The 12,045-nt window shown below is 39.9% G+C and overlaps 2 protein-coding genes across 2 annotated transcripts; both read left to right on the top strand.

Moving 5' to 3' along the window:
* The first annotated feature begins 2,422 nt into the window (after window positions 1-2,422).
* On the top strand, window positions 2,423-5,628 carry LOC109486969. Its single transcript, XM_019790886.1, has 4 exons — window positions 2,423-2,531; window positions 3,596-3,736; window positions 4,438-4,709; window positions 5,430-5,628. The coding sequence occupies exons 1-3, from the start codon at window positions 2,434-2,436 to the stop codon at window positions 4,562-4,564; spliced, it is 366 nt and encodes a 121-aa protein (XP_019646445.1). The 5' UTR covers window positions 2,423-2,433; the 3' UTR covers window positions 4,565-4,709; window positions 5,430-5,628.
* Window positions 5,629-9,122: 3,494 nt separating this feature from the next.
* Window positions 9,123-11,653, top strand: LOC109486965 (60S ribosomal protein L27a-like). Its single transcript, XM_019790881.1, has 5 exons — window positions 9,123-9,183; window positions 9,834-9,897; window positions 10,347-10,422; window positions 10,857-11,028; window positions 11,474-11,653. The coding sequence occupies exons 1-5, from the start codon at window positions 9,181-9,183 to the stop codon at window positions 11,600-11,602; spliced, it is 444 nt and encodes a 147-aa protein (XP_019646440.1). The 5' UTR covers window positions 9,123-9,180; the 3' UTR covers window positions 11,603-11,653.
* Window positions 11,654-12,045: the final 392 nt, after the last annotated feature.

Here is a 12,045-nt window from a genome sequence, read left to right as displayed (position 1 = left end):
TTAGCTCCATAGGAACGTGTAATGCCTAGTGGCACTTGCTGAGGCTGTGAGAGGTAAATTGTTGGCTCGAGCCGAACGTGTGCAAACAAACTGTTTGAACAACCTGACAGAAAGTAAAGACAGCAGAGCCATGACCCGTATTGTCCAAACCACATTAGCAACTGCTTAGGGATTAATGGCTGAATAGGAAAACCTTAGTTTATCTTAAACATCAGGTTCAAGAAAAGAAACAATGAAATAAAAGTATTTACTGTAATTCCACATATCAAAATAATCAAAAGTAGTCTAAAAATACCTAAAATACCTAAAAAATACCTCTTCTTTTGTTCAATACATCATTTCTTCACCTTTTCGCTGAACTCTATATTCTTACATAATCAACACCTTTTTTCAAACTTGATGTCAGATGAACAAAAAGGGGTATAATAAGTAATTTGATCTATTTGATGCTGTCTTGCAGTGTAATCAAGCCAAAATTGCCTCTAATTAACATCTGAAGGGTTTCCTAAAAGAACTGATGACTTTTTGACGGAATCCAGAAAAGAGCAATAAGTTACAACAAACTTAGGTTATAATGTGGGGATGATAGGTTTACTAAGGGAGGAAAGGCGGTCCTTCTGGAACAATTAAGTGTAATTAGATACTATCGCAAACATCGCCAAAACTGACGCTGTACGTCTTCTCTCTTACGTCACCAAAGATCCGTATCCTGTTTCTTGTCATACCTCTGCAAATATCTGCTCTACAATAAGACAGCTGGGAACGAAGGAACTGACTTGAAAGATGTTGTAACCTATAGCAACAAAGACAAGCTGCGCAGCCCTGTAGAAATCTCTGAGATACGGGCAGGTCCGGGCATTTGCAGTCTGGCTTTGCTCCTGCGAGGTTCTTTTGAGATTGCTGCCGGCACTTCTAGTAGAAGCTACAGCTGCTCTTGAACTTCTTTTAAGGGTAAGTCAAGCTCTTTGTAGAAAATATCTATCAAACTTAAAAGACTCTTCCCTTATGATTTTGCAAAATTGCAGAATGTCAGAATTTTTGTCAGCAAATTGCTAATTAGAGTAAATTTTCTGCTAGGTCACACTGATTATGCTGAACTTGGTAGAGGAACATTTGATGTTTGAATTGCAGGGGCCTCATCTAAAATCCATCTCAAAGGCTCCAATTTTCAATATCTATACTTGATACTGTAGTGATTTTTTGCCTGTAGAATTGCAGGTTTGAAACTTTCTTCCTTGCGATTTCCCTTTTTGCTTGCAAATTGCTGGCCGAGTTATACAAAATGTAGTTAAAAGGCTTATGCAAATACTAGAGCCGTGGCAAAACATTTCCTTGCTATATAATATACAGGTTAACCCGTTTTGACCATGGCACCCTGTGCACATTGGCAGAAATTCAATGTACTGCGTCTGCATGAAACCTGCAATGCATTGTGTATATAGCACTTCGGCAGAACACCGCATTTAAGGTCGCATTCGGGTTTTTAATAATGACATCCCATCTATAGCTTTTAAATGTTGTGTCGGAAAAGGTATCGTCTGTAACGGGCAAAATTCTGATGCAATGTTGATCAAACATCCAACGAAGACCGTAAAAGATCCATGTTTCGCGCAGGCGCAGTACGATCTGCCTAAGTGCTGCTATATATTATAGCATTGACTTTGGCAAGCTAGGATGTTGACATAGGGTGGGCACTTAACAATCCATCAGTGTCAGACGTCATGTCAAGGTTTGGTGACGTCAGGGAATGACAAGTTTGCCTCACTCTATTCATGATGTCAAAAATGACCGAAGCAGTGACGCACTTACAAGTTGTTTAACTTATGTTAACATCACTGCTGGACACAGAGGGCATATGCAGCCTGGTCATGTAATTATATAACATGACCAGCATATGGCCTCTGTGTCTAGCAATTGTAGTTCAACTTCAAGTTTGACTCAATAGACATTAGAAGTTAATGCAAGGGGATCTGAGGCTGACTAACAAAAATGAGTACCATGTATCAGGGATTTGTGGATGGAATGATGTCTGGCATTGTCAATACTTATGGGATGTTTGTTTGCATATGTGTATTTGAGTATGTGTATGTATATGCATGTTAAAGCATGTATAATATATACATTGTATTTGTGTGTGCTGTGACTGTGTGACTGTGTGTGTATGTGTCAGCATGGGTGGATTGTCTGCACGTGCGTAAAGTGACTTGTCTGTGTGAGCATGTGTATTTGTGTGTGTACTTGTGTGTGCATGTGTGTGTATTTGTATGTACCGGGTATGTGTGTGTTAGTGTTAGTGCCTAATTAAATTTATAGTAATTTGTACATTTCTTACAGACAAAAAATGTGAGTGTGTAGAAATAGTCAAAGCTTTTATACATTCATAAATCTCTTACACACTGATTTCCACCAGAAAGAACCTACTCCAACCCAACCATGAGGTGTTTCATCACACTTGTGCTGTTCATGTGCGCCAACTGGCGTCTGACAGAAGGAACTGCATACGCCTCAGAACTCAAGACCGAGACCAAGATGTAGGTGTCTGTCTACTGTTTTTGATACCTCTGTGTACGAAAGTTTTGTTTCTGTGTCTGTTTGCGTGATTGCTCAAGTTTGCAAAGTTTTTTTTTTCCACTGTAGGCACACTGCTTGCTACATGTATTCCTTGCTACAGTGGGAAAATGAATAGAAAAAGACTTAGTAAGAAATTCAGCTGAGCTTTGCTGGTAACAGTAGTAACATAACATAATATTGATCTACATGTACAGTACATTTTGTGTTCATATTTTGTTTAGATTCTGTTATCTGTACCTTTGATTCTCTTTTGTTTATGTATTATTTATACTCAAATGGTGTCGTATAAGCCCACACGGGCTGGGCACGGGAAAGCACACGACACGAAAAAAAAGTTTCATTCATTCATTCATTGTACTACGTATTACGAAAGACTCTTCAGTCCTGTCACTAATACATACATGTATGGAACAAAGTTTTCCTACGACTGAGTACTACATAGTGGTGCATACCGGTTCACTGGACTTGGATCCGGACTTGTAAAAATGTTTAGGTTCAAGTCCAAAAAAACCTAAAAGTCAAGAACCGAGTCCGGACTTATTACCATAAAAGACCATTTCACATACCCCTTTTCTTTTTAAACCACCTAAAACCTTCCGTAGATTCCAAAATCTTTGCTGCAAAATGAAGAAAACATTGCCATCGGGCATCGTCAAGTACCAGCCTCCATTTTATGTGGCCAAAGTTTCACCCAGACAACATTGCAAGGTTGCCAACATGCAATTTTGTACATGCCATGGGTTTACGTCCGGACTTAAGTCCGGACCTGAACCTAAACCTCTGGACTTGAATCCGGACCTGAACCTGAAATTCGGTTTAGGTATGCATCACGAGTACTGCATGTTATGACACTTATATAGCCTGGAATCCATCCGTGAATGCTGTGTCTCCGCTCCGTCCCTCCGCTTTGCCTTCACGAGCGGAGGAACGGAGCGGAGAGAAAGCGTTCACGGATGGATTCCCAGGCTAACACTTATATACTATAGTTAAACAAAATATCATTCTGCTGTTGTTGTTGTTGCAGGTTTGGACCCAGAGGCAAGGCCCGTGTGATAGACATGCCATACTGTGAGTGGGAGGGCATCAAGATGATGATCGGCAGTGGGTGGAGGACGGTCGGGTGTGAGGAGTGCTCCTGTAGTGATGAAGGACTTTTCTGTGCAGGGTAGGCTTTCAATTTTCAATGTACATTGTACAGTAACAGGGATCTCCCCAAAAATTCTTAGGGGAGAGGTGCTCCCTAATTGGTTGATGAAAAATCAGCAAATGTACATGAAAATAGTACTTAGGGAAAAACATACATTTAAACATTTTTGGAGAGGTGCACCGATTTTTGGAAGAGGGGGAGCACCCTTGCTTCATTGCTTGGGGAGAGGCCTGAGTAATGAGTAAGATTTAGCCCGTATTACACAATCTCTCATTAGTCATAGTCATACAACCTTATGATTAATAATAAATACTGATGTGATTAATCCAGCGGTATTCTTGAATATCAAAATAGGTTGTCAGGGCTCTCCCCAAAATCCTAGCACCTCTCCCATAATGTTCAAATTTAGGGTCTTCTCTTAGAATTTTCATGAAAATTTTGTGATGGAACAAAATATTCACCTTTGTGATGGAACAAAAGTTTTAACTTCTAAAGTTGTAACTACCAACACAGATGAACTTTCATGTTACATGATTTATCACTGATTTAAAAATAAATAAACCATTTGATTGATTGATTGATTGATTGATTGATGACTGTTTTTTGTTGCTGTTTATTCCAGCCCTGGCCTGTACACTATCCCTGACCACTGTCTGATAGTATTGGTAATACAGTAAAATCTGCCATTTATGACTGTTTTTTGTTGCTGTTTATTCCAGCCCTGGCCTGTACACCATCCCTGACCACTGCCTGATGTTGGTGAATGAGAATTGTGAGACAGAGATGGTCGACGCAAACGACCCGCTCTCCCCATGCATCTTCCCTGGACCAGACGACAAGCAGTAAGCTGCAGTACCAGCAACAGTCACTAGGGTTCTCCGGGATCCTAAATATAGTGCCCCCTTTTCTCAAAAATGCAGGCCAGTATTTTATCCTGATTGTGTAAAAGTTACTAAAACACAAAAAATTGCCTGCCAGGGGCCAATACTGTTAGCCTGGGTACCATCCCCAGTAGTATATTCGCAAACTCTATAACTGGGTCTGGACTTGCACACATATAAAACGATTGGTCATGACGTCACGTAATGAGCTAGCCCGAGCAGCGGGGCTTCATTTGATTGGCTAAGCCTCAGAGGCGACGGCCAATGTCGCGCCTGCATTATTCAAGTGATGTTTGTTGTTTTGTAAACACAGATCTTCGTGCGAGTGTTCCTTTTCTCGGCGCGTTCTTTTTTTTTACCGGTAGGACGCCCAAAACATCACGAACGAAATTATTCAATGCATCTTTTTGCTCATTTTTGAGCGACGATATTCCGTCTAAATCGTCCAAAACGGACGTGATTGCGAGGTCAACATCAACCTCCGTGAGCTGAGCGGCTTGTGCGTCAGCCATGTTGATGATTTATCGCGGAAAGACTGACTACGGCTATATCATGTGCGCTGTAGCGTTCGGTTCGCCGTCGGACATGTTGATGATAAGGCGTTCGGACGTTCGAACGGACGCTAACGTCGCCGTTCGGACATCCGAACAGCCCTTACCTAATATGTACACACCCAAAAAAGGGCTTAGACGAGTAGGACCAATCAGCGCGCTCGTTCAAAATCTGAACGAATATTTAGACTCCAGACGCTACATATGTGTGCAAGTCCAGACCCAGTTATAGAGTTTGCGAATATACTACTGGGGATGGTACCCAGGCTACAATACTGTATTTGATGACCTTCAGAGTCTTGTGCAAGACAACTACCTGTTTGTCAAGGTTTGCATTTGTAGATTTCATTGTATTATTAACTGAGCAAGATCATTCTGTAGATAGCTTCATGATATAAAAAATATTCAAGTTGATAATTTTTAAATTCCATATGTACTATCTGTATATGTCAATAAAGTGCCATGTTAAAACCACTTACATGATCGTTTCCTTGGAATTATTAATGCATTTCTGGATTGAATATTAAATTATCAAAGATGATGATGATGGATTGACTACAAACCTAATACAAATCTCCTTAAGGCTTAACTTAAACAGATCATAAAGCTTTTGGTACACTTAGATTTAGTTTTCCTGACATGATATGTTTGACACCTCTGCCCAATGCGATAGCGACATGTTTCCAAAACAAATCAATGTCAGCTTTTCAGTCACGACAACAGAGATAGCCTGTCGTGCATCCTGCTCACATTAGGCAAAATTGCAGTAACAACAAACGTGACTGGCCCACTGTTGTCACTTCAAATGACTTACAGTTACACCTAGTGCTGCATACCGGTTCACTGGACTTGGATCCGGACTTGTAAGAATGTTTAGGTTCAAGTCCAAAAAAACCTAAAAGTCAAGATCCAAGTCTGGACTCATTACCATAAAAGACCATTTCACGTACCCCTTTTCTTTCCAAACCACCTAAACCCTCCTGTAGATTGCAAAATCTTTGCTGCAAAATGAAGAAAACATTGCCATCGGGCATCGTTAAGTACCGGCCTCCATGTTATGTGGCCAAAGTTTCACCCAGACAATATTGCAAGGTTGCCAACACGCAATTTTGTATATGCCATGGGTTTAGGTCCGGAACTGAACCTAAACCTCTGGACTTGAATCTGGACCTGAACCTAAAACTGAGTTTAGGTATGCAGCACTAGTTACACCCTATGTATCTGTATTGCTGGCAGATTACCTTGCCTATAGCCTATACACCTGACTAGCCCTGACAAGATCACAGTCAGCAGGATCAGACTTTATGTTTACTATAAATAGTAAACATAAAGAGGATGACCTGAACTGATAAATAGTTCGATATCATGAATGTACTATAGCCATAATACTAGCATATCTATATATAAATGTATAAATAGAAAGGGAACATGAAAATGCCAAACTGTCAACTTAAATTGTGCCCATAACAACTCAGCTAGCCTGTTCGTAAGTGACACTATATAGATAACAGATTAAATGTTAACATGCGCTTGTAACAAGTTGTATTGTTAGACCGGTATTACCACCTTAATTAGGCACGTGTTATACCCACCTACACATTACACTGAGTGGGCTAGTTACATAGCAGGGTTCTAGCCAGGATGTTGTTTTAGTGTAAGTAAAGTGATTAAAAAATTGCAATGTCAGGTAAGTGACAAAACATACAAACATGGAAATAATCTAGACACCGTTAAAACAACAATGGCTTCAGGTTAAGTAAATAGTTGAATTCATTTTGTGATCTGCTTTAATTAGAGACTGAATGCTGACCTAGACAGTTGTTGTTTTTTGTTGGGGGGGGGGGGGGTCGAGGAACACAAACTAGCATGTGTAGACTTGTATCTTACTATATGTATGAAACTATAGCCTGGTTGCCAAACCTATCATTAATTATTATAGCTGCTGAGTCCTACATCCTCTCCCCAAATATTTGCGGAGAGGATGTAGGACTAGGATTTTGGTCAAGTACATATACTCTCACCTCTTGAATAAACTTTTTTTTCGCCTCAAAATCCGTCCGGTACATTCTTATTTTAGACGGTACGTTTATGTCTTTTTTCTCTATCGGAAAATTTCCAGGAAAATTTGTGGTCCTGCACGTAAAATGACAAAAAGACTAAAAGTACACACCACTTCTCCCAGCCGATAGCACAATTTGAAAATGTCCCGGTGCGTTCTATTTTGGATGGTACATTTATTCTCAATTTGGGAGGTATTTATTAGGTTTTGAAGACTTGTCGCAGGTATCATATTTAAGGGGGTATGTTTATTCAGGACCTGTCAATAATTGCAAGTCATTAGTGACATGACGTGGACCCATGCATACATCGCATACCGTGAGAACACATTTTTGGAGCATAAACGTTGTTTCATCTCAGTTTTTTTCATCTGTAAAGTTGCATGTCATTTTTAATGATTGTCAAGCGTTAAGCGTTAAGTAATGTGTAGGATAAAATTGTGTATAAGTCTAGTGGCGTAGATTTTCAATGTCATTTTTATATAATTGTGAAGTCTGTGACTCTGTATTGTTTCGTCTTATGCTCTTGGAATCCAGGAATATTAGTCGCACAAAAATACTAATGGATATCCTAATAAAGTATCAAGTACATGTATCAAGTTTTCAAATTTTCCGGGGGGTACTTCTATTCCAGGGGCGTACTTTTAATGGATTTTGAAGATTTGTCCGGGGGGTACTTATATTCCAGGGGGTACTTCTATTCGAGAGGTGAGAGTAATGAATGTCCTTGGTTTGGTTCAACGTGCCCCCTGTATAACCTTGTGTTCTCTACAGGATCTGGATACACTGAGTACATTCTGCCTTGAACCAGTTAAAAGGCCAGTCAGTTTAAAATGTGTTGTGTGTGTGTATTTACTAAAGTGCCTGAACACACCAGATAAAACAATATTATGTCTGACCTCAACCAAAGTAAACCACATCAAAAAGTACTAATACATTTCAATACTCTAGATCTCTATGTCGCATAGATACATAGATATAAAGCACAAATTTTTATCTCCATCTAAACAAGGATGTAGTATGTCCTTGATATAAACTGGATCAAATACACATATATAAAGAAAAGGTATTTATAATGCTATTTGATTTGATTTGCAAATCATGTGTATCAAACTATCAATGACCTCATTTCCACATAATGGGGGGTTGACTATTATCTTTAGCAGATAATGTGGTGTTTTCATACGTAAACCACGGAAATAATAGGTGTGATCATAATATTTCATCATAAATAATTATAATTTTTAGGTGATCACTTGCTTGCATAGCAAAAACGTAGCGTGCATACCAAGTACTAGTACACACTATCATACGTGCAACACACATTTGTTTTAATAATTCTACGTGTAAGAAAATCAAACCTTACGCACCCTGTATTCCGACTTGTACGCCCGGGCCGGCTACGTTACTGTTAGCGAGGATACATGACCGACAAGCTGTGTGAAGGCAGGGGAAGAGTTTTGGCTCCTGACAAGCCTCCGACTTGCACACCGTACAGCTCAGTAAAAGCGATTGCCGGGGCCTCGCCTCTGGTTCCCTCGCTTCCTGGGGATTTTCTTGTGCCGGTGGAGGCTGCTGCTGTGGGTTCTCCGCCATTTTAGCGTCGAATTCGGTGAAAAATGTACCAACACGAAAATCCTGCCAAACTCACTCCGCCATCTTTGCTGTTCTTCCCGCTTCACAAAAAGGTCCGTACCAAAATGTAAAAAGTGTAGTTTCAATAAAATACCCCAGTAGGCACAATTTTACACTTTCGAACAATACGAAAAGTATAACAGAGGTATCTCATATCCTAAATTATGAAATAATATGTCTAAAATCCCATAAATTCCTATTTTTCTAGATTATGTAAGTTTTGCACCCCTAATATTGAATGCACTAATCCAGAAGGGCGTTCTCGTGAGATCTTGGCATGAGATGCGCAGAAACCTGCGCAGTGAACAAATTTCGGCCTTTTTGGTCGAGCTTCCAAAATGGTGGGTGTCAATTTTGAGGATATGTTTTTATATCCTGCGCCATCCTCTAGTATACTCTTTTACTACGCCTTAGTAAAAGGTAGAATGATAGTTCACATAATAGACAACATTTCTGGTACGTTATTTCGCCTCCATGAAGTTGATTTTCAACGATAGAGAACATTCTGTGACGGGGGTTTCTGAGACGGATTACAGAAATTCTGGTCGCTGCAGTTTCTTGCATGTGTTACGATTGGAACAGTTTTAACTGTGTTCGTGTGGGAACTGTGCAGATTAAAGTTCTGTTGTTGTACAGGCCATTGAAAAAAGTACATGAAAGTCAAGAGCCTGGTGGCATTTCTTGTATGAGGGACCTGTCTATATATGATGGTACCTCCATCGTACAACGTGTAAACTTCGGATATCGATACATTTTTACGGGAACACATGGGTTTTGCCAAATGATTTACAGACCTTGGCAACTGTAGAAAATTGCAGAACAAATTTTGTGTAACAGTGGTGTCAAGACATGGTTTTGAATACGGTAAATGTCACGTTAGAGTGTAATGTGTGTGTAACCTTAAACTTATAGTTATACTCGATGTACATACCTTGATCAAAATCATGGCAGTATTCAGTTCCTAAATATATATGTGTGAATCCCCGCTCAGACTGCCAAGCTGAAAAAGACGAGGAAGCTGCGTGGCCACGTCAGCCATGGCAAGGGACGTATTGGTAAGTATGGATTGTTGTCCCTTAGTTTTACCTGGTGTAAGTTTATGAATGACATCATTGAAATGTACATGTATATGTTATCAAACACATGTTTGGTTTGGTTTTATTTTTAATGTCGATCATGATAGTGATTATTCTGGCATACTCATTTTCACCTGAGCGAAGTGAGGAAAGTGGTGTAAAGTTCCTTTCCAAAGGGATCGGTGGCATGGTAGGATTCGAACCCGGGACCACTCGGTTCTGAGCCAAACATGCTACCGTTACGCCACATGACCCCACTGGATGTGGTATTGGATCAAACCTGTATTTTGTTTGTGTGATCATAAAAAAATTATGTACACGTTTGTCAAAACATACAAAAACAAAACATGCTCTCAACAGTCAGTATGAAGGTTCATAGCAGTATTTTGTAGACTACTTCTAACAATTCTGTTGTTGTTTAACTGCAGGAAAGCACAGGAAACATCCTGGAGGCCGGGGTAACGCCGGTGGACAACATCACCACAGGATTAACTTTGACAAATAGTAAGTTGGAACGTTTGAAGAAAAGAGACATGAAAACCTAGCTTTTGAAATAATCCTCATGTGAGATTTCTAAAGCTAATGTTCATTCAGATTTCCTTTAATTTAAAAAATGTAATTTATACAGTTCAATGGAAGCCCTCCACTTCAAATTTTTACTGAAAGTATTAAGTATTAACATCAGTGTATTTCTGTCATAGCACTAACATCTACCTGTCTTTTGCCTTAACAATTGGCCAAATTTAAAAGTAGTGTCTCTCTAAATCACCTAGGAATCTAGGCTCTCAACCTGTCATTGCCATCGGCCATAAGTTCCAAATTTCAATCAATCTCTCCAAATTACCTAACTGAATAGATTTTCAACCTGCCTTAGTCCTTGGGGGTATTACAAGGTAGATCTGAAGATGTGAGAGTGTTACATAATTTCCCCCATCCAGCCATCCTGGTTACTTTGGTAAGGTGGGTATGCGTCACCTGCACATGAAGAGGAACCAGAAGCACTGTCCTGCAGTCAACCTGGACAAGCTGTGGACCCTCGTCAGCGACCAGACACGCGAGGTCTACGCCAAGAAAACAGACACGGCTCCAGTCATCGACGTCGTGAGAGCAGTAAGTTCTCTTGTTTACTTTTATAACAATCAGGAAACATTTCAATAATATGTTATGAAAGGGACAAGAAAGGTGTAGACTTACAATTTGAAGGGTGTTAAGTTTTAAAATGCTCACATTAATCTGAAGAGAAGTTGGTGAGATTGCAGTAAATAGATGTAGATAACTAACAGTATAGGAATATTTGCTCGGTATTATTACTCACAAATATCATTACAGGAAGAAAAATTTAATATTTTAGGCCGAGTTGTATTGATACTGACTTCAAAGTGTTTTCTGAATACAGCTTCAGTTTAGTGTAGCCTGAATCATATATTATCAAAGAAAATATTGTTTCAGACATTCAGCTGTGATTGCTGAGTGCAGCTTTTTAGCATTTGAACTGCTCTTGCCAAATTAAACTGACTGGCAAGCTAAACATCTACTTTAACATCTCTTCCCGTAGGGATTCTACAAGGTCATCGGGAAAGGTCGTCTGCCCAAGCAGCCCGTCATTGTCAAGGCCAAGTTCTTTTCTCGTCGGGCAGAAGAGAAGATCAAGGGCGTGGGAGGAGCCTGCATTCTGGTGGCGTAGAGGCTTTATCTGAGTAAATTCCACATTAAACATACAGAAAAATACATCCAGGCTGATAGTGTGTGGTCTTCTTTGTTGGAATGTTGTTTTCTTGTAGTATAAGTCATACACATGTAGAAGGATAATGTATAGAGAAAAAAAGGTTGATGGTGAGTGTCAATAGTGGGCATTATGCCATATCACTTCTGAAGAAAAACAAAAACCAGCAAAATAGTATCCATTTTTCAGGTGCATTTAGTATCCATTATCAGGCAAGCGAGTAGATATAGAGGAGACTGAGTTAGTGATTGCAAGCTCTGATAAAAGTCAGATGGTACCCGTACCCAAAGCTGACAAAGGCCACAGTATGGGAAATGACAGAGTTGAAGGGTAGTGTAGCCTGAACTTGGACCGTTAGCTGGGTCCCAGTAGTAGGCAGTATGTAACAGACTACCAGTAGCCCC

The sequence above is a fragment of the Branchiostoma belcheri genome, unplaced genomic scaffold (assembly GCF_001625305.1).
Source record: "Branchiostoma belcheri isolate BF01 breed outbred unplaced genomic scaffold, Haploidv18h27 scaffold84, whole genome shotgun sequence".
In the NCBI taxonomy this organism is placed as follows: domain Eukaryota; kingdom Metazoa; phylum Chordata; class Leptocardii; order Amphioxiformes; family Branchiostomatidae; genus Branchiostoma; species Branchiostoma belcheri.
Note: the sequence above shows the minus strand (reverse complement) of the source record. Positions and strands in the feature narration are given on the sequence as shown.

Coding starts and splice junctions, on each gene's coding strand:
- LOC109486969 (XM_019790886.1), top strand. CDS start 2,434: ATGAGGTGTTTCATCACACTTGTGCTGTTCATGTGCGCCAACTGGCGT. Junction 2,532..3,595: donor CTCAAGACCGAGACCAAGAT/GTAGGTGTCTGT, acceptor TTGTTGTTGCAG/GTTTGGACCCAGAGGCAAGG. Junction 3,737..4,437: donor GAAGGACTTTTCTGTGCAGG/GTAGGCTTTCAA, acceptor TGTTTATTCCAG/CCCTGGCCTGTACACCATCC.
- LOC109486965 (XM_019790881.1), top strand. Junction 10,423..10,856: donor AGGATTAACTTTGACAAATA/GTAAGTTGGAAC, acceptor TCCCCCATCCAG/CCATCCTGGTTACTTTGGTA. Junction 11,029..11,473: donor TCATCGACGTCGTGAGAGCA/GTAAGTTCTCTT, acceptor CTCTTCCCGTAG/GGATTCTACAAGGTCATCGG.